The following is a 23,475-nucleotide window of genomic DNA, read 5'->3' as shown; positions in this document are numbered from 1 at the left end:
AGGGGAAGGTGTAACAACTCAGTCTAAAGAAACAACTGCATCTAAAGATTGTCCATTTCACACTGGTGGGAAAAATCTGCATCAGGCACCTGTCAAATCCTTCTAGCCCTAAAGGTGCATCAGCTGATTGTAATACTGACTCACTAATCCCATATTTTATGTTATCTATATAAGATCTTTTTGTATAAATATTTAATAATTTTTCATCTCTCTTTATACATAAGTCAAAGCTGATTATCACAACAGATGACAGGATGAAGTTTATTTTATGGAAAGTGAGAGTGATAACAGGATACTGATGATCTAGAAAATGTATGGTTTCTTTCAAAATATTTACTATTTGACCAAAGTTGGTGGGGAAAAAAAGAGATTTTAGAAACTACATTGTGTAAAGTACATTATTAACTAGACTTATTTGTCTGACCAGAGAGTATATGGTCAACGCTGACATTTTGGCACTTTGAATAAGCATCAGCATCTCATGCTATTTCCCAAACAGAAAGCTGTCCTTTAAGCTCTTCTTAAAACATATTTTCTCATCTTTGTAAAACATAGAAAGGGAAATTAAATGAGAAAATGTTGAAGACAAGGTCAAATATTTGGTTAAATCCAATGGGTATACCTATTTTTATTTCTCAGTTGAAACAATAACCATTACTAGTAAAACTCTCGCAATGTTCTAGAAGTCAGTGAAGGTTTTCACTGGATCTGGAGTACTGCCAACCCCATATACTCAATATAAACGTTGTACTTAACTGCTGATAAAACTAAACAGCCATTTGAATTTAATGCTGATATGCCATAAATATAACTGAAGCTATAGAAAAGAGGTCGTTTGGAACCTTTTCTGGAAGTGTCTGCATGTTCATGCTATTACTTTCCTCAAAAACATATAGTAGCCTGTCTTGCTTTTTTGTAATGTTGTTTTTCTTTTTAAGGTTAACATGAGGCAAAACTATTTATTCAAAGGATTGTATTTTTATTTGATTTTTATTTCCTCACTCTTGTCAGTTCAAATGTTATTACAGAGTGTTACCAAGAGGGTTAACTATTTTCTAGATAATGAGCTCTCAAAGAATTATCAAGGTTTAGTAAAGCTTTTCTTTTGATAGGGAACTTTTTCATAATAAGTAATTTTGGAGGCTGAGACAAGTACATTTTTTAGGTTCAGAACTAAACCAGAAGCTCTGAAAAGGACTCTGACCTAGACTCAGAGAGAGAGAGAGTGACAGAGTCTTCTAAAATTTGCATTAAAATAGCATGGAAATCACTGGACTTCCTGATATTCTTCAGTATTTATGTTATTTGTTTATATTGTTAAAAATTCCTTTAGATTACTGTATACCTGCTTTTTATCTTATTCTATGTACAATCTCCACTATTTGGCCTTAATTACAGTTAATGGTATTTTTTTCCTAGCAGTGACTAACTATTCCTTAAATTAAAAAGTAGTTTTTACTAAGGTCCCTGAGTTTCTTGATTTGCTAGTTAAGAAGATACTTCTGGACTCATTTGAGAAAAAGAAAGGATAAATGACATCAGTAGATATTTTACTGTGAGCTATGTATATTCATAGAGAAAAAGAAAGAATCACTTTCTTGCTAGGAATAGTCATATTAAGATTTTATTTCCACGGTTTGGTAACAGAGTGTTCGGTTTGAAATTTCTCATTTAGTACTCACTACACATGGTACTTCAAAGATGATAGAGTCTGTTTCACCTTGCATATCTGTGGTGTCACGAAATCATTACAGTGACAATTTTACTTAAACCTACATTTCCATCCATTTCAAGAATCAAAGCAGCCTTTTATAGGACAGCAGTCTGTCATGGACCAGCAACAGCAACAGAGAAGAAGGGTGCAGGATGCATACAGATAACATTTTCACACGTTTACATTTTGAATGTTAGATATCCATCAGTTTTCTTGAAAGAGGAAAATAATTATAAAGTCATAGGCTAAAATACGTTGTGTCAATTTACTTTGAATTGGTAAGATTAAAAATGTTTTCCATACCTGTCATATTATTCTCCATCACTGGCTATCTCTGTGGCCGTAAAAGTGATAACATCTGTGGGCAATGGTTGTGAGGAGCTTCACCCTTTACAGGATAAGCAAAATAGACAGATTCTTAACAGCCCAAAGCAAAAATGGAGCTTGGAGTATTGGATCTTTCCTGTTAATTGGTGTAGATTTGGTTTTGCCATGAGATTACAAAGAATTTAAAACTGATCATTTTTATGCTAACTACCTAGTTTGTCAGAAGATAGAGAATTAAAATGTAAAAAAAAAAAATTCGACAACCTCAAAATGCTAACAGCTCTCAAGTCTAGAGAATGTAGTTCTGTGTACATGCTTCTAGCTATAGCTTTTTTCCTGAGTAGTTACATCAGAAATGCCAGTTTCAGAAACAGGAATAATTGGTGCAAGAGTTCTTATCAAGTAATTTAATCTGTCCAAATTAAAAACTTAAATTTAAATCAAGTTCCAGATTTTGAAAATAAATCTGATTTAGTTTTGGCTTAAGAATTAATTGTTTAAATTTTTTTCAACTTAAATTAGGCATGCATGGTTGCTTGTTCAGGGTTTTGGTTTGTTTGCTTGTTTGTTTGTTTGTTAATTTGTTTTGTTTGGTTGGTTATTTTTGTTAATTATATCTTTGCATAATCTTTTAAACCAAAATATTTCTAACTTCCTGTATAACTTACAGAAACACAATGATGATGTAAGAAGCTATAGAATATAGAACAGTAACTGTTAAAAATGGGCCAAATTATTGTATAAACAAGTCCCTGTTTTTTATACCAGTTGTTAAATATTAAAGACAGCAGAATATTGACAAGTTACATAGATACTAACTTTTGGATAAGATGTGCTGTTCCAGAATGTTTGAGATGTGTAATAATTCTCTCCACCCCAGGCCTCTAAGAACTAATCTAAATTTTATTGCTAATGATAATACTTTTGTTTAGATCAAGTTGTCCCAAATGATATTAGGTGTATTATAATGCAAGTTACATAATATTTCTGATTTCTTTTTTTGATTTACACTAGAAGTTACATGGGAAGACCAGCAGAAAAAGGTGAATGGTACAGTAACTGATGACAAACCATTGCCGAAAAAGAAACACCATTCTGAGACAGGTTTGTCAGGGTTTGGAAAACCACATGAAAGCATGAGACTATAAAACCACATTTCATGCTTTTGTAATGCGTGTGTGCTTTATGTACCGTATTTTTTCACTTTGGTGTGAAATATTTAGCATGTAGAGACAATTTAGATTACATAGTTCTGTTTTAGAATAGCCAAAATAGATCTGTTTTTGTAAACAATTGTGTTAGTATGCACATACATTAGATAAGAGTTGTTCTGGCACAATATTAGACATAGTTTGCTTTTTAGTTTTGCATTTTGTTATGACAATGTATTTGTGCAAGCCTCAGGAATCCAAGTATAATCTATGCTGATTCTTATTTAGTTGACCAAACCAAGGTGTCTACTGCATGTATGGTGGGAAAATCATCTTCTACAGACTTAAATCTGAAACTTTCTTTCACTATCACATATGGCAGGAATAATGTTTCAGTGTAATTTTTTCTATAAGCTGAAATTTATATCTTCATACTTGGAAATTCTCAAATCTAAAAAATCTCTTCTTTCCTCCATTCTGTACACGAATGGATTTCTTCTGAAACTAAAAACTGTCATAAACTTTCTTTCACCCCAAATGGCAAGTTCAATTATTCCACTATCTGTGTTCCTACAAATGCATAGCAATAAAATGTAAACCTAGTAATAATAATGATCATGATAATAATAGTATTGTTCTGTCTTCATAATCAGAGAATAAAAGGTCCTAATCACATTAATTTATGCACTTGCAAAGGAGTAGAATTTATACACATTAAGGAGTAGAAAATCTAGGGAGGAGAGAAGGAAGGGAAAGGGAAAGGAAAAGGAAATGGTATCTTTATATTGCAGGTTTCATCCTGTATTTAAAGATTGATCCAATCTACTCAAGTGAATGGGATTTTTCAGTTGCAAGAATACCCTGGTTCAGTTTTGTATTGCATATAACTCTATGGGGCATATTAGTTGTCTCACTCTAATAACAACCCTTCTCCCAGTCACACAAAATTTACAAGATTGGCTGAATATGTCACCTCCTAAATTAATAGTGTAATCTCACCTACATAATAAAATAATACTGATAATATCCAAGTGTTTTGCAGAAGTTCAGCTATTGTACAGCTGAAAGTGCAAGACTCAGAACTGAAGAAAACCAGCAAAATCTGTCTTGATTCTAACCTAGGAATTCGACAACATAGCTGTAAAAGTCCAGATGTGCACTTGCATTTCCTGTTCCACAACTTTTTGATGCATCAGAAGTTGTTACAGGATAAAAAAAACACTGTTTATAAGAATCAGGATCAGAATGTGATATATCTTCCTTTCCAGCTGTTTTAACTGTTGCATGGCAGATTCAAAATACAATGTCTAATGTCTACACATCTGCACTGCTGTCTTTCCAGGGAGAGTTGATCAGAATAGTGCCTCTGCCCTGACTTTTCCCTTATGTAGTATCTAGGTGGGAACATTAATTTCATCTCCCAGATGAGGTGGGCTTAGGACTGTGTTTTAGACAGATAATTTATTTATAGTTATTGGCAGTACTTTTAGGGCCACCATCTCCATATTTTAGAAAGGGGTAACATAGTTTTTAGATGGCTACTCTTGGGGCATTCTACATTTTGGAACATGAGTAAAATCTTATAATTGAAAGACAAAACCAGGCAGAATAATAGAAATCAGAATCAAATATGAACAACAAAATGTTCTCAGTTTACAGGTGTTCTGTATATTAAAATGATAGTTATCTGCTTTCTATCTATTTTTCTGTCTGTAACCGAACCACTGATCTCCACTCAGAATTGGTTTGAAAAGCCACAGTATCAATTGTCAAAGTCTAGAATAGACACAAAGTTATGTAAAAGTTGTGTTCTTCACTTTACAGTCCCAAGTTTTTCTGTGAAGGCTGATGCCTGATAAGAGCATAAGTTCTGTTTTAATTTACATTATCAGTAATGTCTTGTGCATGGGATGATGATACATGAGGAAGAAACATCTGAGGTGGTTCTGAACAAACTGCAATGGGCCTCAAATGGCACATCCCTACATTCCTCAGATGCTTTTGCAAACTGAATCTGTCAAAAAGCTTTATGTACTTCAGTGGTAGAAATGGAGTAATGCAACTTCCAGGACTGGCATAATCTGCTATGTGTGCACACTACTGTTCCCTGTAGACATCCCTATATCATTTCAAACAGTTACTTTTCAACAAGTCAGAACATCTAGAGGAAGGTGCCATAACACTGTACTCACATCTGGACATTGAGCTATATTATATCTGTGACCATGATCTAACAGTGATGCAGCCTGACAGAACCTACCTAAGGAAGTTTCAAATTCCTTGAAACCTTACAATACGGGATTTACCCTCTTTCTTTCATCTGAGAATGCTTTAAACATTCTGTTTGCAGAGAAAACAGTGAAGTGATGCTATTAAAACTTAGTCCCTGAATGCAGAGGATGCAATGGAGGCAAGAAGGAATAGGGACACCTCATAGTAGCCTGTTTTGATTGCCTTTTCATCTGTTGATGAGTTTTCTGATATGACCTGTTATAAAAGCTTATACTGTCCTTAAGTGCAGTTTGTCTGTTAAGAGTTTAACCTAACCAGTGTCATGGCAATAGTATAGCTAAGAAAACCTGGGAGAACAAATAAGCATTGATTACACGAGTACCATGAGTGAAGAACTGAGATCTGTGAGCAAATTGTGGAGAAAAGGTTGAATAGTTAACAAAAATAATTTCAACCCCCAGAAAAATAACAGTAATACTGTACCTTGTAAAGCATTGATATTCAATAAATATGCGTGACTAGAAATGGGATTAGCAAATTTGTTGGAGGACAATTGAAGGTCATTAAATAACACAGCAAACTGGTTCTTGTGTTGCAGACTTTGCAATAGAAGATGATGATAAGATTTCTCTTCCTGAATATCAGAAATCAATGTATTTTCTTTTTTTAACAGTGTCTAAGCTCTAAGTTCTGATGCAACTTGCAGAATTAGTGTTATGCATATTTCAGATTCAGTTGTATTTATACAAAGATTTTGAAGGATTGGAAGGGTAAAACTTCAGAATCGTAGGTAAGCATAGCATTAAACTTCAAGCCATATTTTGAATCTGTGCCCCTTCCTTTAGCTGATGTCAGCACTCTGTCAGAGAATACTGTATTCTAGGGCAACACTAAATAAAAAAAAGCATGAGAAACAGTTACTTGTTCATACCTGAGATTATTAAGTACTTTCAGCACTCACTACTGTGTCTGAGCTGTAATAGATGGTATTTGAAAGAAAGTGAATAAAACTCTGGTCCTCTAATCAGATTTTGTTTGTCAGTGAAAATAAAAGAAAAAAAAGTACAGCAGGCAAATATTTTTATGTGGTTTTGCATTTTTATATGTGAGGCCTTCATAGAAGAAGTTGGAAAAGAAGGTTGTGTGTAGACAATGTGTCCTGTACTGGTACAGATAAGGCTAGGCAGGATACTGTTTTTTTCTAAAAAGCAATTTTGTCAATGTCATCACTAGTGTCCTTTGAACCCATCAAGGTAATTAAAATGGAAAAAGGACATAGTTTAGGGTACCATGGCAGAGATACTAATTTCTGTTCCCTGTCTCATGATCCAAAATATTGGAAGCTGAGTATGGTCTAGCAACCTGTGTCTCCATCCAGAGGTAAAAATGCAGAAACTGCCTTTGTAAGATAGTGAAGAAAACAGTATTGGCTTTCCCCTGTTTTTCCTACAGAGAGGCAGTAGATTTGATGGCTATTACCTGAAACCATCATGTAATGGTTTCATTATCAATGGCTGTTGAGCACATTGCAGTGTCATCAAATATCCAACCTTTGCCACAGAAACTTTTGATTTCCAAGGAGCAGTTGAAGAACAAAACTGTCACAAAGTGCTGACATATATTAATATTATTGAACAAAAGGCCACAGGGTAATTAAAATGGGTTTATAAATCTTGGACTGGAATTAAGTAAAAATTGAGTGTCCTTGTAATTATTTTGGGGAAAGACATATTTCTTTAAAATATGGAAGTAAAACAAAGTTTTAGAGAAATCATAGCAAGGGTAGGTTAAACACATCAGAAAATGTAAAGGTAGTGTATGCTTACAAATGGTAAGTCTTTAGATGGATAGATTTACTTTCAATTTAAAGGGAATCATTCTTATTTTTGTGTGTGGAACATTTAAGTCTCTTTCCTAGGAAATGGTTAGAAATGGGTTGGGAAAGGCAAAATAATTATAGGGCAGAGAGAGAGAGGTAATTACCTTTTCAGGATTCATAATATTTCCAATTCAATGTGTAACTATACTGCATTAATATTTTGAAGAGTTACTATTTTGTCTTTTCCCCCCTTATAAAATTATGATGTGAACTTTATTCAGAGAAGCAAAACAATAAAATCTCTCTCTGGATTCTTCATTTGTTTTATCTCTTGAGATTTATGAGAAAGTTATGCAATCTATATGGTTTAATTTTAATTAGAAAGTTTATGATACTGAGAATATTTACAATTTCTTCTTCTGTTATTTTCTACCATTGTCTCTACTATCCTTTTGATGAGTAAGATTTTTCATACTTACTGTCTTTACCTATTGTGTTTTTTATAAAGTGTATATTACATATATCTATATTATGTAATTGCAGAATTAAATGTATTGCTTTAGTCTTTCCTGTATTTTCTTGCTGTATTTTTGAGTAAAAATGTCAGCATACATCCAGTATATAGATGCTATTTTTTGTGTGTAGGTTTATGCTTTAAGGTAAAGAACTATAACTAAGAGGGAGAAACCTCATTAAAAACGTTCAGAAGTGTGGGACAGGTTGTATGTCTAGTTGTGGCTTAATGCTTTTAAAGAGTACTAATTAATACTGATTTTATTCACATCCCAAAGTAGTAAAATAGCCTTTTCGTCTAAATCTTCTGCTAACAAATATTTGTACTCTTAGCTTTTCTATCTACTCTTGTAGATATGTATCCTTAGCATTGCAGAGTTTGAGTGGTGTAAGGGGATATCTTCCCTGAGAGTTAAAAGTATTATATCAGTCTTCAGGTCTAATCTCATCCAGATTAATGACACAAAATTTATGCAACATACAGGCTCTACGGAGCATTTCTGTCTTAGAGTCTCTTCTGTGTTTTAAGATGATGCTTATTTGATTGTGCAATTGAAGATCATATTTTGTGAAGAGTGTCCAGAAATGAGACTTTACAAATCTGAGTTTCTGTTTGCAGTGAAAGATCTTTGGTTCTTAGGAAAAGATAAAAATGAAATTAAGAAAACTCTTGAGGGGAAAAAAAAAGAGTAATTAACTGATGTCTCTCTGTCCTCTGCTGCTTTAAGAATTTTAGTTGGGTGTGTTTGCCATGTAAAGTTTTTTTGAACACTGAGTTCCCAAATACTTCTCTTCAATGGGTGACATTACTTCCAATGAACAGTCCTATGTCAAAACATGATAAAAGAAATGGTACTTATTTTGGGCACGTTTCAGACTTAAAGTTTTTGTTAACTTTTTATGTTCATTTATTGAGATTTTAATTTGTTTCTCTTTCTAAATCTGTATATAATAGCCTTATACATACTACTCTCATACACTGAGATGAACAATTGATGCAAATAAATGCTAGCTCCACAAAAAAGCAATAACTACAAATGGAGACTGACTATTGATGTGATGTAAATTTAATAGAATTGTTGACATGGTTTTATTCTTGCATTTAAATGTATTTCTATCAAAAAGATTATTTTGTAGATTAAAAGCTACAGAACCAGAGAATTTTCAAACTATTGTTTGAGATTTATGGCATGGCATGTTAATCAAGAGGAAAAGTGATTCACATAAGTTGTACTGTTTTTAAATTAATCAGTCTGTTAGTACTTTCTTCTTCACAACATTATTTGAAAGAAGTTGGTGCATTACCATGCCACAACTTCTACTAATTCTTTAACATTTCCAACAATAAATACAAAAATATTATAATCCATTTATCTCAACAGGTGAGGTAGCAGTTGATCAGGTATCCACAGTGAGACAGCAACTATTATCTTTTTTTCCCTCTGGCTTCTGTTAGAATTATTCTTCTAATATGTTTGATAAGTAAAAACTAAAACTGAAAAATATTTGTAATTAAAAATTATTTTTGATTGCCACTTTGATATGTAAATATTTTTTACATAACACATACTTTGCATGAGGACTTTAAAAAGGCTGTTTTTAAAAAGTATTGGTATATGTGACTGGTATGTATGCAAATACTGGTCATTTGATTCTAAAGTATTCAAAGAGAGCTTTCTTGCTATTCAGTTGTGTCTGTCTGGCATTACTAGAATACCTTGCGTTATCTTACGAGACGTATTCCAAATTTGGAAATAATGTGATTCAATACTTTGAAAATTTGTAGTGAAGGATTTCTCTTACTGCAGTATATGTCTCAAAGCTACTAATTAGTATGGATATTAAAAAAAAAATAAACCAAGGATAGTGGGGTCTTGGTAGAGACTTTCTAATAACTAGTTTTACTATAGTAGGACTGCTCACTACAGGGCTATACATAAGTAATATGTAATATTTTCAGAACATTTTTAATACTTATAGCTGTGTTTTGGTGGTGCTAATAATGATTTATTTATTTATTTAACACTTACAGCAATTATAGCTACATTATATTAGTATGAGTGTAACATGACACAGAGAAGTAGATCTTTCTATTTGCTTATTTGTATTTCTTCCAATGGATTCTTTGTACTTGCCCAGACTAAAAAATATTTATACTCCATTTTTGTTTTTTTTAACATGCAAAGACATAGCAACCTTTGTCAAAACTGACAGTTGTTATGCTTTCACACTATATATCTCATATATAGCTCTAATGTGTGTTCATTCTGTAAGCAAATTTAATTTCCTAAAATGATTTCTAATTATGTATGTTTCAAGCTGCTTGGTTTTGCAATAATTTTGGTCCAGTCTTGGCATTTGATAGTAGATTAAAATATAATCTAACACTATAATATAGAATTGTTGAAGTATGGAAGACAATGGTTATCAGATATAATTTGGTGTTGTCTTAATTTTGTTTTACTGATTTATGTTGCTTATTATAATTTTGCATTTTTTCAATGGTATCTTGCTATTGACTGTAAAATGCTGATAAAATTACAGATATTTTTGTGGTGTGTAAAACTTTCTGGACTTTATCTAGTATCTTCAGCATTAATAATTTATGAGCAGTGTTTTGTGACTCATTAGAAAACTGCATGTTGAAATTAGGCCAAGTTTATAGATTTTTTTTTTCTATTTCTGATGATTTTTGGGAGAAAGCATTTGTTCTGCTAGCAACAGTGGCTTCACAGTTCTTTGTAATTATTATTACTTTTCAAGATGAATTCCTCCCATTCTTTTGTTACAAATAGATTTTCAGTACATAGCATGGCACTGTCTCTCAGATGTTTTCCATGTCTAAAATGGCAGTATGTTTTTGAATGTGAAGTAATAACAAGTAATGAGGTAGTTGCTTTAGCATTTGACTTGCATGCATTTGTAGTAACATAGACTTCTGTGAGATGAGATCAACATTGGTTCTGAGAAAGTATCCTGAACTGGCCATGAGACTTAATAGCTATACATTCTCTTTTCACACGTTCTATATTTTGGTCTTGATAATTTTACCTTTGGCAGAGCATTACAATAATGCAGTCCTTTCCAGAGTGTGTTATGTGGATTCTGAAATGTCTGAGCTTGTACATACTTTGCAAAAAAAAATTATTTTCTGTTTTGGGTATCTGAAGTTTGGTTCAGCATAAATTACAATAATTTAATAATTGAAAAATCTAACAATACAAGTCCCTTAAACATTAAACTGAGTGTTCAATACTTGTAAGAGAAAAATAATATTTGCATTCAAGAAGATAACGTTCAAAAAATTGAACAGTCATGAACAAAATATTTATGCTAGTTAACATACCTTTTACTATCCAGCTTTTTCTTCAGCATCATTACAGGGATTGACTTTGCTGTCAGTTATAACTTTTATTATTTCCTCAGCTTCTATACTAACTCTGTCTTTGCTGTTCTTTTCTAACAACAGTAGTTTAACCATTTCTTTCTCAGCTTTCTTTTTTCTTCTAGTGTCTTTTTTTTTTTTCTCCACTTACTAACTCTGCTCTGCAGACTTCTCTCTAAAACAATTTTTGGCCCTTTCCCTCAGTGTCAGTTTTAACCTTCTGAATGCATCCTCTCACGCCCATCTCCTTTGTCTATGTCTGTACATTACACGATGTGATCACAGAAGAAGCGGAATCATCAAGGAGAACAAACTCAGGTCTGTCTCTTCTACTGCTTTTCTCTGTGTTATTTTTTTCATTTTACCCTTTCTATAGATTTTATCACAGCTCGCCTCACATACTTTTCCCTCTCTTCCCCCACAATATACTTGCAAAATATTGTCAAGAATTTTAGTTTTAGATGCTTATGTAATTTCTGTTACCTATAAACTATGAACTCTATAAAAAGTGACGAAAGGTAGCTGATGACAAGTAGGCTATACCTTAAGACTTTAAACTGATTTGATTTCTATCATGTCAGTTCTTATTTCCCATCTCAAATAATCTGAAAATTAGCCTTTAAAGTTCCAGCTAACATATGAAAAAAATCTATAATTTATTTATCTATGCATTTGAAAACTGCTACAAAAACTGCGGAAACTCTTCTGTAACTAGTTCTTTTTGATTCTGCAAGGATATAATTTCAAAACGGAATAATTTCAGTAAGTTAAATTTCATGCAGTAGAATTTCAAAATTAGTTTTTTGAATAAAACGTGTTTCAATTAGAAGTAGAGTTTTTAGTGAACAAAAGCTCTTTTCTCATGCCAAAAAGTGCAAATCAAAAAGTTATGATAGTATGGGAGCAAGAAGTCAGAACACTGGAGTCCTCACTTAGCTTTATATTTTATGAGGCTTTTATTTCATATTGCACATTACTTATGGTTTCTTTCATAACAAATTTTAAGCTGCTATTTTATTGAATTTTCCATGTAATTTATATTTCTGGCGGAGAACTAACATCTATCAAGGCATCCTATCTCTGAAAACGCAGTATTTGTTCACATTTCCCTGCTTGTTCAGTTGTGGTATGTAGAACAACTGCAAAATTCCCCATATTTAATTAAATTAAATTCAGGTGTACAATTCAAATTTTACAATTACTGTGTAAAAGCTTTGATTAATTTCCTTTTTCTCTGCTATTATCCCAACAAATTAGAGAAGACACTTGGATGCCATTTAGGTTGGCAAATCTGGAGAAGTTTTGGGGTACATTGACTGGTCCGTTAAACTTAGGTGACATTTAGTGAAACATTTTTGTCTTTTCTCTACTATGACTGGCTCCTTCAGAGCTCAGTTTTACCTTTCGTACTGGTCTTGTCCTAATTAGAGTCATAGATTATTTTTACAGAATCTCGCAGATGTTATTTGCTGTGTTTTTCATGTTAAGCAAATCTCAAGATAGAAATTGTTAAAATTACAGGGTAAAAAAAGTGGAGGATGGGTAGGGAAGAAAACTGGCAGTTTTCTGAAATCGTTCTTTTGTAAATCATTACTATTAGGAATTAATAAATTAAGTTGTCGAAAGACTGAGCTTACTTACCTTGTACTTATGATTCACTGCCAGTTACTGTGCAGTGATTCTGAATCTCTTTTACTGGGTGACCCATTTCCTGTCTTTTCATAATAAAAGCTGTAGGCTTTTTTTATTCAAAAACCTTCCTCTAAGTTACTGATTGAATCAATATATTAAATCAGAATATGGAATCAGTCCATATCTCTCTCAGTGCTGGAAGAAATCAGACCTTAAAATGGTCACAAAAAAACATTTATTTTCATCACCTGTGTTTCTTGAACATATATAAGTAGGTAATACCCTGTATTATTACATTTTTTGACATTGCAATTCTGCAAAACACTACTTAGCTCACAGTGTTAAGTAAATGTATTAGGCACTGATGAATTTAATTGTCTCACACACAAATGCAAAAGCATGATCAGCTCTGCAGTTGCAATAGTTGTTATTACTGCCCTTAAACTCAGGAGAAAATTATTGTGTGTATAGTAAGGTATTTTCAGATGCACATTTGAAACAGATCTTCTTCCATGTTTGCCCTTGTAACAAATTAGGTTAAACATTTCAGTACAAGGCACTTGGAGCACAGCTGAAAAACAAGGATTTCATTTCAATGGCATATTTTAGAATAAAGCATTTTCCCATTGCTTTAGAATTTACTTTAACAAGTGTGAATCTAGGATTATCACTTTATAGATTTTCTTAGGAAATGGTTTTTGCGTAGTTTATTTATCATGGTTTATTTTTCATGTGATTAAACATTCATGTATTCCAGAGGATTAGCTATTGATTTGAGATGTTATTAGACCAAGAATTCTTGTGAAAGCTAAATATCTGAATATGTTACAATTGTATTGATAGACAAATGTTGCAATTTCCTATCTCTGGGTATTATAATCTATAATTGTAAAAAATAAAATTTTATTCCTTGAAAAAATCTAAATTTTTTTATTGAAAATTTTTAGGAAGTGTGTGCAGATCTTTTGCTGTATATTTCAAGCACAAAACGAGTTCAGAAATATAAGAAGCAAAAGTATTTTGAGATAAATTTTGTTGTCTGACAGCAGTAGAGCTTGATAGCATCCTTAATGATTAAACCCTGTTTTTCTTAGGTGAAGGAGGAGCTTTGAGATCCCGGATTTTCACAAACCTGCTCTGAGATGCAGGGTTTTCAAATTTTTCAAATTAATATGTTTCATAGGTTTAGATATTGTGAAAACTGTTGAGGAGATGTGTTCCTGTTCATATCCCCATGACTTCATGAAGAATACTTCCATTCAGGAGAAGTGGAAGTTAGCCCTTGTCTGCCCAAGAGCCTTAGTGAGAAGCAGATATCTTTATTTTCATCTCTAAGATGGGTGAGACCAACCGGTTATCATCGTGGCAAAAATTACTGGCAATTGCACATAATACTTACTGTGTTCTTCAAACATATGAAATACAGAGAACATTCCTCAGAATTCCAACAATTGATCTAGCTGACTCAAATAACTGCCCAAAAAATGAGCATCAAAACATTGCAAAGGCAGATCCATGCCAGTACGAAGGCAGTCAGTGCACAAATAGAAGAAATAGTGCTGAGTAATTAATTCTAGGATGAGAAGGGGTGACATAGTGATGCCCGGGCATTCTAAACTTTCTAATGTGGATAGAAGTTAGAAGATAGTGGGGACTATTCCATTTCTAAAGGGCCATGAAAGGCATGGAAAGAGATGATTAAGTCCTTTTTTGCAACCTCTGGCATAAAACTGTCATGTTAAGAGCACACAAAGGCTTGATTAGAGTTTTTGTTAACTTTCAGAGTGAAATTCAAATGGACAAGGGCTTTGAAGTACCATTTTTTGGTGCTTTATTATGAAGTTTCTTTGTAATAACATGATTGATGGAAATGAAGCCTACAAAAACTAACAAACCTTACTGAGGATGAGTGACCAAATTGGAAGAGCTCATAGACCTGGAGAGCAGAGGGCCAAACAGTGAAAGGGTGTGGCAAATTTACTGTAGGAGAAAACAAGGAAAAAAAAAATGGTGCAGTTCAGAGTGTTTAAGAAATCAAGTGTAGAAGAAGACAAGGAGCACAGGTCTTTTAATTCATTCTTACCTTACAGAACTGTGGGAGTTTTTTCAACTCTTCCAAAAGTGAATCTTCTGTGATATACACATATAAACAGAACATGACACCCCTCTGCTTTTGAGTTATTATTATAGTCAGTATTATGTGACACACTTTCCTTTATAGAACAGGATGATGCCTTGTTTCCATTTTCCTTATGTTGAAAAAACATTTCTGGGTAGGATTTGTAACATTTTAGCACAAATATGATTAAATTACTTGTGCATCTCTGAACACTTCTGTGATATTTAGTTTGACAGGCTTATTTAAAATCAGATGCCCTAGACTGTGAAAGAGACATTTAAAGCACCTAAATCTGTATTTGGTCAACAAAACCCAAAGGGTAAACTCCAAATTCAGTCTAATTTTGTAAACTCTAAATTCAGTCTACAGGTACTTAGCATAGTAATAGATGCATCATGCTGGATGGCTGGGCAGCTCTTTGTACTTATTTTTTATTTTGTTTAGAATTAAATCCAGAAACCAAACTTCCAAAGTAGCCATCTGTACTAAACCACAAAAATAAAGGCTGATGATCAGTCTGCTGAAGCTAAAATAGTAAAACGATCAGATTATGTAATTTAAAATGACAGCATAATTCTGCAAAATGTTTGGTAATTTAATTTGTAACTATTCTGAGTTCGAAATGCAGGTGATGATTTTGTGTTCTTTGGTTAAACCTTTGACTATCTTTCTAGTTATTGAGATGCTAATGAATATGTCTTGCATTCTTTGATGGTTGAAGGATCTCTATTAATACCTGTTAGCCTTTCTGAAAGCAGAGGCACAATTATTACCAAATGTTTGTGCCTATGATTGGAAATGGCTGTATTAGAATGTGGAATTCTCTGTGGTTATGCTGTGGAGTGTACCAGTGGTGGGAACTCTGAGAAGCATGCTTGGCAAACAGGATATTGGAAAGCTTTATAATAAGACTGTGCTCAGGTTTTCCTGAAAACAATGCAGTTTATAGTGTGGCTGATCTGAATGGATTTTTATGAGTGTAGAATATAAGGGCCTACTGGCCACTCAGACATTTTTCTTTCACACTTTCAAAATCCTATTTCATGTCATTTATATAGGGAGGATGGGCCAGGATTCTTGGGAGAAGCAAAATGGAATGTTTTAGCTAATATTTGACTTTCTTCCACGCTTTTTCCATGTAGACATCAGTATTTTATGAAAGCCACCAAAGTGTGTGTACATCTTTGTATGAGGCACAGGAAAACATCACCAGCAACCCTGCAAAAATCACCATGGCAATGGATCTAGGCAGCATAAAAAAGGGCTAGCCATAGCCCTAATCATCACTTTAATAAATATACAAAATAGAACTTTCCAGCTTGTTTTAAAAGATCTTTGTCCTTTACCATCTGCAGTGATCTATACCTAACAATGGAGACCTTAGCTGACCCTGTCAATTTATAAACCCAGGATTGTAGAGATTCTTTAACTTCCCTGTTTAGATTACCACATCATGTTATTCAGTTATTTTACTAAACAGAACCATGTATTCTGCAAATAATCCAAAGAAACATTGTTAACATGCTTTTAGCATTGTGATAAAAATTTATTTAAGTGGTGAGAAATGTCCCCCGGGTTTTAGTCTTTCTTTAGTGTGTCAGTGTCAAGCTTGAAACCAACAAGAAAAAAAAAAAAAAAAGAAAAAAAAAAAAAAAAAAAAGAAAAAACCCATCAAGCAATCCTCAAATAGAAAAAATAGAAAACAGGAATGTGAAGCCATGTTCCCTGCTAGGAAGCTGGCTGGCTGAAATAGTCTTCTTTTGAGCATGCCCTTTTAAGGGAAATAAGATACATTTAAACAGTAACATTAAGTATCAAGAATATATAAGTATTATTAAGTTGAAGAACACTTCAACAACCATTAATTCTTTTTCTTTTCATTCAGACTGTAATGTGGATCACAGACTTGGAAAGAACTTGTTTGCTGCAACAGTACTTTTTTAATATTTGCTGCAAATTGGACATAAAGGCCTGGAGTGAAGTTCAGTAACCATTTATATCACGGCATCTGATACTTTGCTAGACCTGTACCAGTTACGCAGTTATATTTTTCACACTGTTGAAAGCCCGAATGACAAAATTTAGATGCCGGATTTGATAATAGGGCTATGAGAATGGTGCAGGGGCTTGAGAAGAAGCCATACAAGGGATGACTGAGGTGACTTGGTCTGTTCAGCCTGGAGGAGACTGAATGGGAGACCTTGTGGAAGTTTACAACTTCCTTGTGAGGGGAAGAGGAGAAGCAGACACTGATCTCTCTTTGTGGACCTGAAGGAATGGCCTGAAGTTGTGTCAGGGGAGGTTTAGGTTGGATATTGGAAAAAGGTTCTTCACCCAAGAGTGACTGGGCACAGGAACAGGCTCCCCAGGGGTGACAGCACCAAGCCTGACAGAGTTCAAGAAGTCTTTAGACAATACTCTCAGGCACATGGTGAAAATCTTGGGGCTGTCCTATAAAGGGCCAGGAGTTGGACTCAATGATCCTTATGGGTCCCTTGTAGCTTAGAATATTCTGTGATTTTATGATGTTGTTTTAGGGATTTTTTTTTCAGAATAAAATTGATTTTCCCATATTCTCATGAATAGCATTTCAAGAGAAATCTCTCGTAAGAAATTCAGCTAGCATTTTTTGAAGTACTTACCCAAAGTTAGGGTACTACATGTATATTCAATTTTAAAAATAAAATGTTATTTAATAATTTGGACTGCCTTAAGAAATCAGACTCAATTTTCAATAAGGCACATAAGTAGAGGAGCTAATTTATCCACTGTATAAATAGAATTCCTAGTCATATTGCTGATATCAAGTGTCTGCAAATATGAAAAATAGAAGGATAAAAACTTTTATGTCACTGTCATATCTTATGCCTAAACTCAGAAACAAACAAGGACTTCCATATCTGTCTTTTGCAATGACATGCTATCCTCCAGCATTGGAAGCTGCAATTTTTTTCATTCAAAACAAGGAGGTCAAGATTTATTTTAGGCCTCTGCTCAGTTTATGTAAATCTCATTCACCTGGATCCCAGGTGAGTGAGAAGAGAAAGGTCAAGACAGAACCAGGATCTAACCTTAAGTTTGGAGCAGCCATCTGTGAGAGAAGGGAGAAACCCTGGGAAGCCCAGCACCTCCCAGCTGTAACCTTAAAGCTGAAGAATCAGGCTGCCCATTATCTTCACCAGGAACCAGCAAGTCTGAGCAATTGTTCAATGCTGCCATCAGTAATTTTTGAGCAATTGTTCAATACTGCCATCGGTATCCATGACTAGGGAGAAATCTGCTATCCTGCTTCTTTTTGGAACTGTTATTGTATTCTCTCATGTGTTCCAAGGAACTTGGAGTCCCTGCTACATGAGACTTGATGTGAGGTGGGTGAAGTCTGATGGGGCCCTGGCACCCCCAGGTACCCATCAGAAGAGCAAAGGTCATTTAATTAAGGCATTTCCAAGAAAATCAAGGCCATTTTAGATCAGTTTTAGTTCTTGACAAGTCTGCTCTTGAATGAGGCTCTTGTATTCTTTTCTATTCATTTTATCTTCCAGATACATATTAGATAGTTAGATATCTCTCAGATATATTAGGACCAGTTAGAAAAAACAGGGAGTTAGACGATGGGAGCATGTCTGTGTCTACTATTAAATAAAATGTCAGTGGTCATTATAATAACAATGTCTACTCTGATGGTAGAAGAAGGTTTTGAAAGAGAATAGTTTAGCATTTCAATCTGTAGTTCTTTTCTATATTTCATCCATATACTTAAATATATCTGTATTCTGATCAAACAGAAAACATACAGTTATTTTCTGTAATGTGCAGAAATATCTCCTTCATGAAAGCATTTATTTATTTTCTCCAAAGTACATTGCTCTGAAAAAAATTAGTTCTTGATTTGAGAACATTACACCACAGGATACAATATATGTTTTTCACTTTGTAAATCAAGGTTAAATTAAGTAAGTAGAAAAAGAATGACTAATGTGATGATACTGGTCATATATAAAAAAATCATATCAAGATTTTTTAGGAATGACTAGTGACTTTGTCTTCTCATATTTTTCAGTTTGAGACATTTTAAAATAATCTCATAGTGATTTATCGGTTTTCATCAGTTTCAAGACACTAAGGCTCCTTAGAGCTTTTTTCTTTTGAACACATTACAAACAAAAGCATAAATTACTTTAGTATCAACATCCTGAACCTGCTCTAAAATCCTTTAGCGGTGATGAATAGGCCCATAGGTGCAGTGGTCTTTGCTGCTGCGATGTTAATATTGTTTTATTTGGTAAATGGATAATATCAATTTTGCTAAGTTCTGCGGCTTCCACCCAAGTAAGATCTTTCTCAAGTCAATCTTCAGTCCTTTCTAGTACTTCTTCATACACCTCTTCACAATACATATGAAACCTCAGTTTGAAGAGTAGAATCCACTGTGTTGAGCTTTCTACTAAAAATCTAAGGAATATATCTACTGTAGAGATTTGTCACAGCACTTCAATTACACATTTAAATTTCAAGAATCTAATAGACTTTTGTGTTTGCTAATACTATGATATTAATTTCTACGGTCCGGTTTGAAAATATTTTTCTATATTCTTTGTATATCTAGACCAAGAATGAGTGAAAGTTGGACAGGTTTCCAACTTCTTTATTTTGACAATGTATTTATTTAAATATACATGTTTGAAATACATTTAGACATAAGGATGAATGGACTTCTAGGCCTCTTAAAAATTATTACCCTATATAAAACTTCTATATTAAGATAATATTTAGGCAAAGATTTCTTTTCACTATGCATATGGACCCACCTAGAAATGTCATCATTCTCTCTCAGCTCAAGCTCATGGGTGTTTTTCAATTTCCTCTATTGTGCATTATGTTGGATCAGTGATATTGCTATCAAATTACTTTCTGCTTTAGAAAGTAATACAACAATAAAATACATTGTATTTGTAGATTTTATATTGGTAACAGCAATTTAAAACTAAAAGAAAAATAAAAATATTGAAAGGTTGAAAAGCAAACAGAACTATAATTCTCTGCTATTTTCCTAGCACTATCCACAGCCCACATAAATTGTAAGGCCAGGCTGCCCAAAGGCCAACTCAGAAGAATGCAAAAAGCCTTATTTAAAAATGGTGTAGAGTGTGAGGCAGGAAAGGTCAGGGAATGAAAGAAGTTCCAAAAACTGATTCAATACACTCTGATTGCTGAAAGTGTAGGCTTATGACCTGCCTTATCTGTTTCCCATTTATTTGCCTATTAGTTCCACTAGAAATTTCCAGCAGAACACATAATAGGAAGCCAGATCCTATTGAAGTGTAGTATATTATTTATGCTTTCTGAATGAACACATTTTTCCTTCTTATGATTCTACCTTGCTTGAGTATGATTTCTCTCTGACTTTGACTTCATCCTCTGCTTTGATACCCACTTACAAAATTATATTTCCTTAAAATACAACAATCCTTGTTTTCTTCTTCAGTTTGTGTACTTTAAATTAGATCATAATCTTTTGAGCAATCATCAATAACTAATCACTGGAAAAATATTTATGTCTAGTAATGCATACTATTTTTGGTGTGTGGCTTGGGGGCTGTTGCTCCATATTCATGGGATTATTTTAATTGAATTTAATATAGTTTTGAAAAGGAAACCTATTTCAAAGTTACTGTATTTCAAATTAAGGTAAATTTCATTTGACTTAAAATTCTTTCACATTATTTACCAAAACTGGATTTCATATTATTTATGGGCTGCCAAATTATTTGATAGGGATCCAATGTATTTTCATTTCTTTGTGACAGATGAATGCCCTGAGCCAGTTACAACCTTTGATATATATTCAGAGTTGGCATCAGTCAGCTGAGTTTATGTTCATGAACTGGGTTTCTGAGTATTGGTTGTAGTGTCTTTTGTTCTTCATAATTTTTAACTCTAAGACAAGTTACAGTAATATCATTATTAAACCTTTTAACCTGTAGAAGCTATGAGAATTGATTAAACCAATGAAGATTTAAAGTAATTGCCAAAACCCATTCTGACACATTCAATTTTTATGCCTGAACCATTAGACTGTATCTTGTGTGTGCACTGCATAAAACCTACAACACAAGCACTTTTTTTTTACTTCTATTTTTGTGTCATCTCGATTAAGGAAACTGGAAAGTAACTCTACCTGACACCTGCCTTGCTCTCTTTTTCTTGAGTGTGTTAATGATTCTGGAAGTGCACAAAATTTCCATGGGTTCCCTTCAGAAAATTTTCAATAACAGTACACAAATCTATGCACTAGCATGCAGTGAATATGCCTCTAGATTTAGAGCACCATACTTGGTTGGTTGACTAAATTCTTTATGTTATATTAATTTGGTGAGTTTTGTTAATGTTTTCCTTTTTAATGCATTTTTATATTACTTTTATTATTATTTCTGCATTTTTTTCTCTCCCCCTCATTTTGCTTTACATATTGCTTTCATTTGTTTGTAGAAGAAAAGAAAACAGATCCAGAGAATGGGGATACAGGTAGGGTGACTTATTAAAAATATTTTTGTGTTTTTCCCTTATATTCTTTGATCTGTTATGTTTGAGCAAATATGTAGCAAAGAGCTGGAGTGCAATTTTGATGAATTTTGCAGATTTCAAAATAGACACTAGGAAATGGAACCTAAGAAAGGGCTTTCCCAAATGTATTTCCTTTGCTATTTTAAGGATGTCAGATAAGGGTGAGAAATGGTAAGAAAGAGACCAGAATCAGCTAAATGCAGATATACACTTTAAGACCTCTGTTCTGTCCTCCCCTCTCCAGACACAGAGCGTGCTCACCTGCACACCTTTTTCTGCTCTATTAGAAGTTTCTGATTTCCAAAATATCACTCTTTATCAGACTTTAATCCCCTCATCATAAGTTTTTCCCCATGCCTTAGTGGCTGTGCCTCCCAAATTTTCTATCCCTTTTGTCCATATATATTCAAAACTAAATCTGTTTTAATGTTATAAGGGAAACTCCACTCTTCTTCCATACCAGTTTTCCTTTAACCCCTTGTGCCACAGAAGCCTCACTGTACAGCAAACTCCTCTTCCAAACTGAGATCCTGCTATAAGATCTCCATCACCAGCATCTCTAGGAACTAGAATGGTTTAGTAAGTCCCACTGGGGAAGGCAATGAAAGAAAGAATGAAAGAGCAGAGGTCTCAGCTGGTTTTATTTTGATTTTTAACCAGATAGGTTTGCCTTAGGCTGAGCTGGATGATAAGGCCAGTTTGTTGTCCCTTTTGTCTCTGGTGTGGATCACAAGCTATCAGCTGGAGAGTCTTACCCTAGAGAGTAGCCAGTATTTGACCTGAAGAGCAAATAACAGTCTTTGGCTCTAGGCTGAATTCAGTGATTGCTTATCTCCTTGTAAAACTGTGACTCAGTGAGCAGCTCAGGGGTTAGGAAAAGTTAGGTATTAACCAAATCACTCATTACAGCCTTTCACTTTAGTGGTGAAGTAGCTGAATCTTACCTTGTTTCAACTTAGCTTATTTCAAGTTAAAACATGAAAATAATGTTTTTTATTTAAGCTGAAGCTGTGATTTTAGTGCCTGTCCTGAGTCCTGTTGTAGGAATGGAATTATACAGCCACCGCCTAGATGATGGTAGGAATTTTGTGGATCTTACCCCAATAGGGCTTATCCCTAGCTTCCACTTCAATAAAAGAATCAAGCAGAGTTCCTTTTTCTACTATGTTTAACAGGCAATAGTAGTTATAGTTCAAGCTGAGTGCCTCTTATTTGGGGCCCTGCCTGTTGCTTGTTACTGGATTCTATAGTCTCTATAGGTGGCTTCATTTTCTGATTGCACTCCTGCTCATACAATCCTGTTTGCAGCATCTGGGGTATTTTCTTCTGATTTACTTCCACAGCCTCCAGGCAGCCTTTTGTCTGTGTCTTGAGAAATTTCTATACTTTTGTCACAAAATAGCCTATAGCTAAAGTTGAAATGATAGTTCATTGTCTAGTGGTTACATTTCCATAGATAAAAACAAGCATCAGATTCATGTGGCCCAAGGTTTAATTTACTGTAGTCACTAGAGCTAAGCTCTGGCATAACAGTCTCTCACTGCAGACCCTGTGGATCTGAGATTATAGGGCTGCACTGCACAGTACTTCTTGTGCTTACTCTGGCATTTCAGGAGTCTGCTCTGTAGTTATATTACTTTCCCTCAGCACATTCTCTTCTGAAAATATGGGGAATAGCTGGTAATGAATCAGCAGTTGTCTCTCTGTCAGCCTTGTGCCCATGAAAACCCTACTGAGCTAACCTTCAGGCCATGGGTTTTTAATGCTAGAGAGTTCAAAATAACCAAAACTCCAGAATGTTGCCTACAGTCCAATGACCCCAGCTATAACTGATGAGCAGCACCAGGCTTTGTTCTTCCCTTCCGTCTTAAATTTTTGTGTTCATATGGCTGGAATTTTAGTGTCTCATTGGATATTTCTGTTGGAGGCACAACTACTGTTTATAAGCAAAATTCTGGAAGGATGTTCATGAAGAAATGAACTCATTTTACCTGGCCAAAATTTGGTTGCATACACTTT

At 34.0% G+C, this 23,475-nt stretch overlaps 1 protein-coding gene across 30 annotated transcripts in view; it reads left to right on the top strand.

Annotated features, from left to right (window-relative positions):
• RIMS2 (regulating synaptic membrane exocytosis 2) overlaps window positions 1-23,475 on the top strand; it is a 446,434-nt gene that overhangs the window by 330,090 nt on the left and 92,869 nt on the right. For 10 of the 30 annotated variants that reach the window (XM_068183384.1, XM_068183406.1, XM_068183402.1 and 7 more), the window contains one exon: window positions 11,427-11,459. The exons of 16 other annotated variants lie outside the window; for them this stretch is intronic. In XM_068183384.1, the coding sequence (XP_068039485.1) occupies window positions 11,427-11,459 (33 nt within the window). Of the gene's footprint in view, window positions 1-11,426; window positions 11,460-21,381; window positions 21,418-23,475 lie in introns of all 30 variants that reach the window. 4 more of the 30 variants (XM_068183190.1, XM_068183375.1, XM_068183195.1 and 1 more) reach the window with 3 other exon arrangements.

Source organism: Anomalospiza imberbis, chromosome 1 (assembly GCF_031753505.1).
Source record: "Anomalospiza imberbis isolate Cuckoo-Finch-1a 21T00152 chromosome 1, ASM3175350v1, whole genome shotgun sequence".
Taxonomy (NCBI): Eukaryota; Metazoa; Chordata; class Aves; order Passeriformes; family Viduidae; genus Anomalospiza; species Anomalospiza imberbis.
This window is presented reverse-complemented; position numbering and strand designations above follow the sequence as displayed.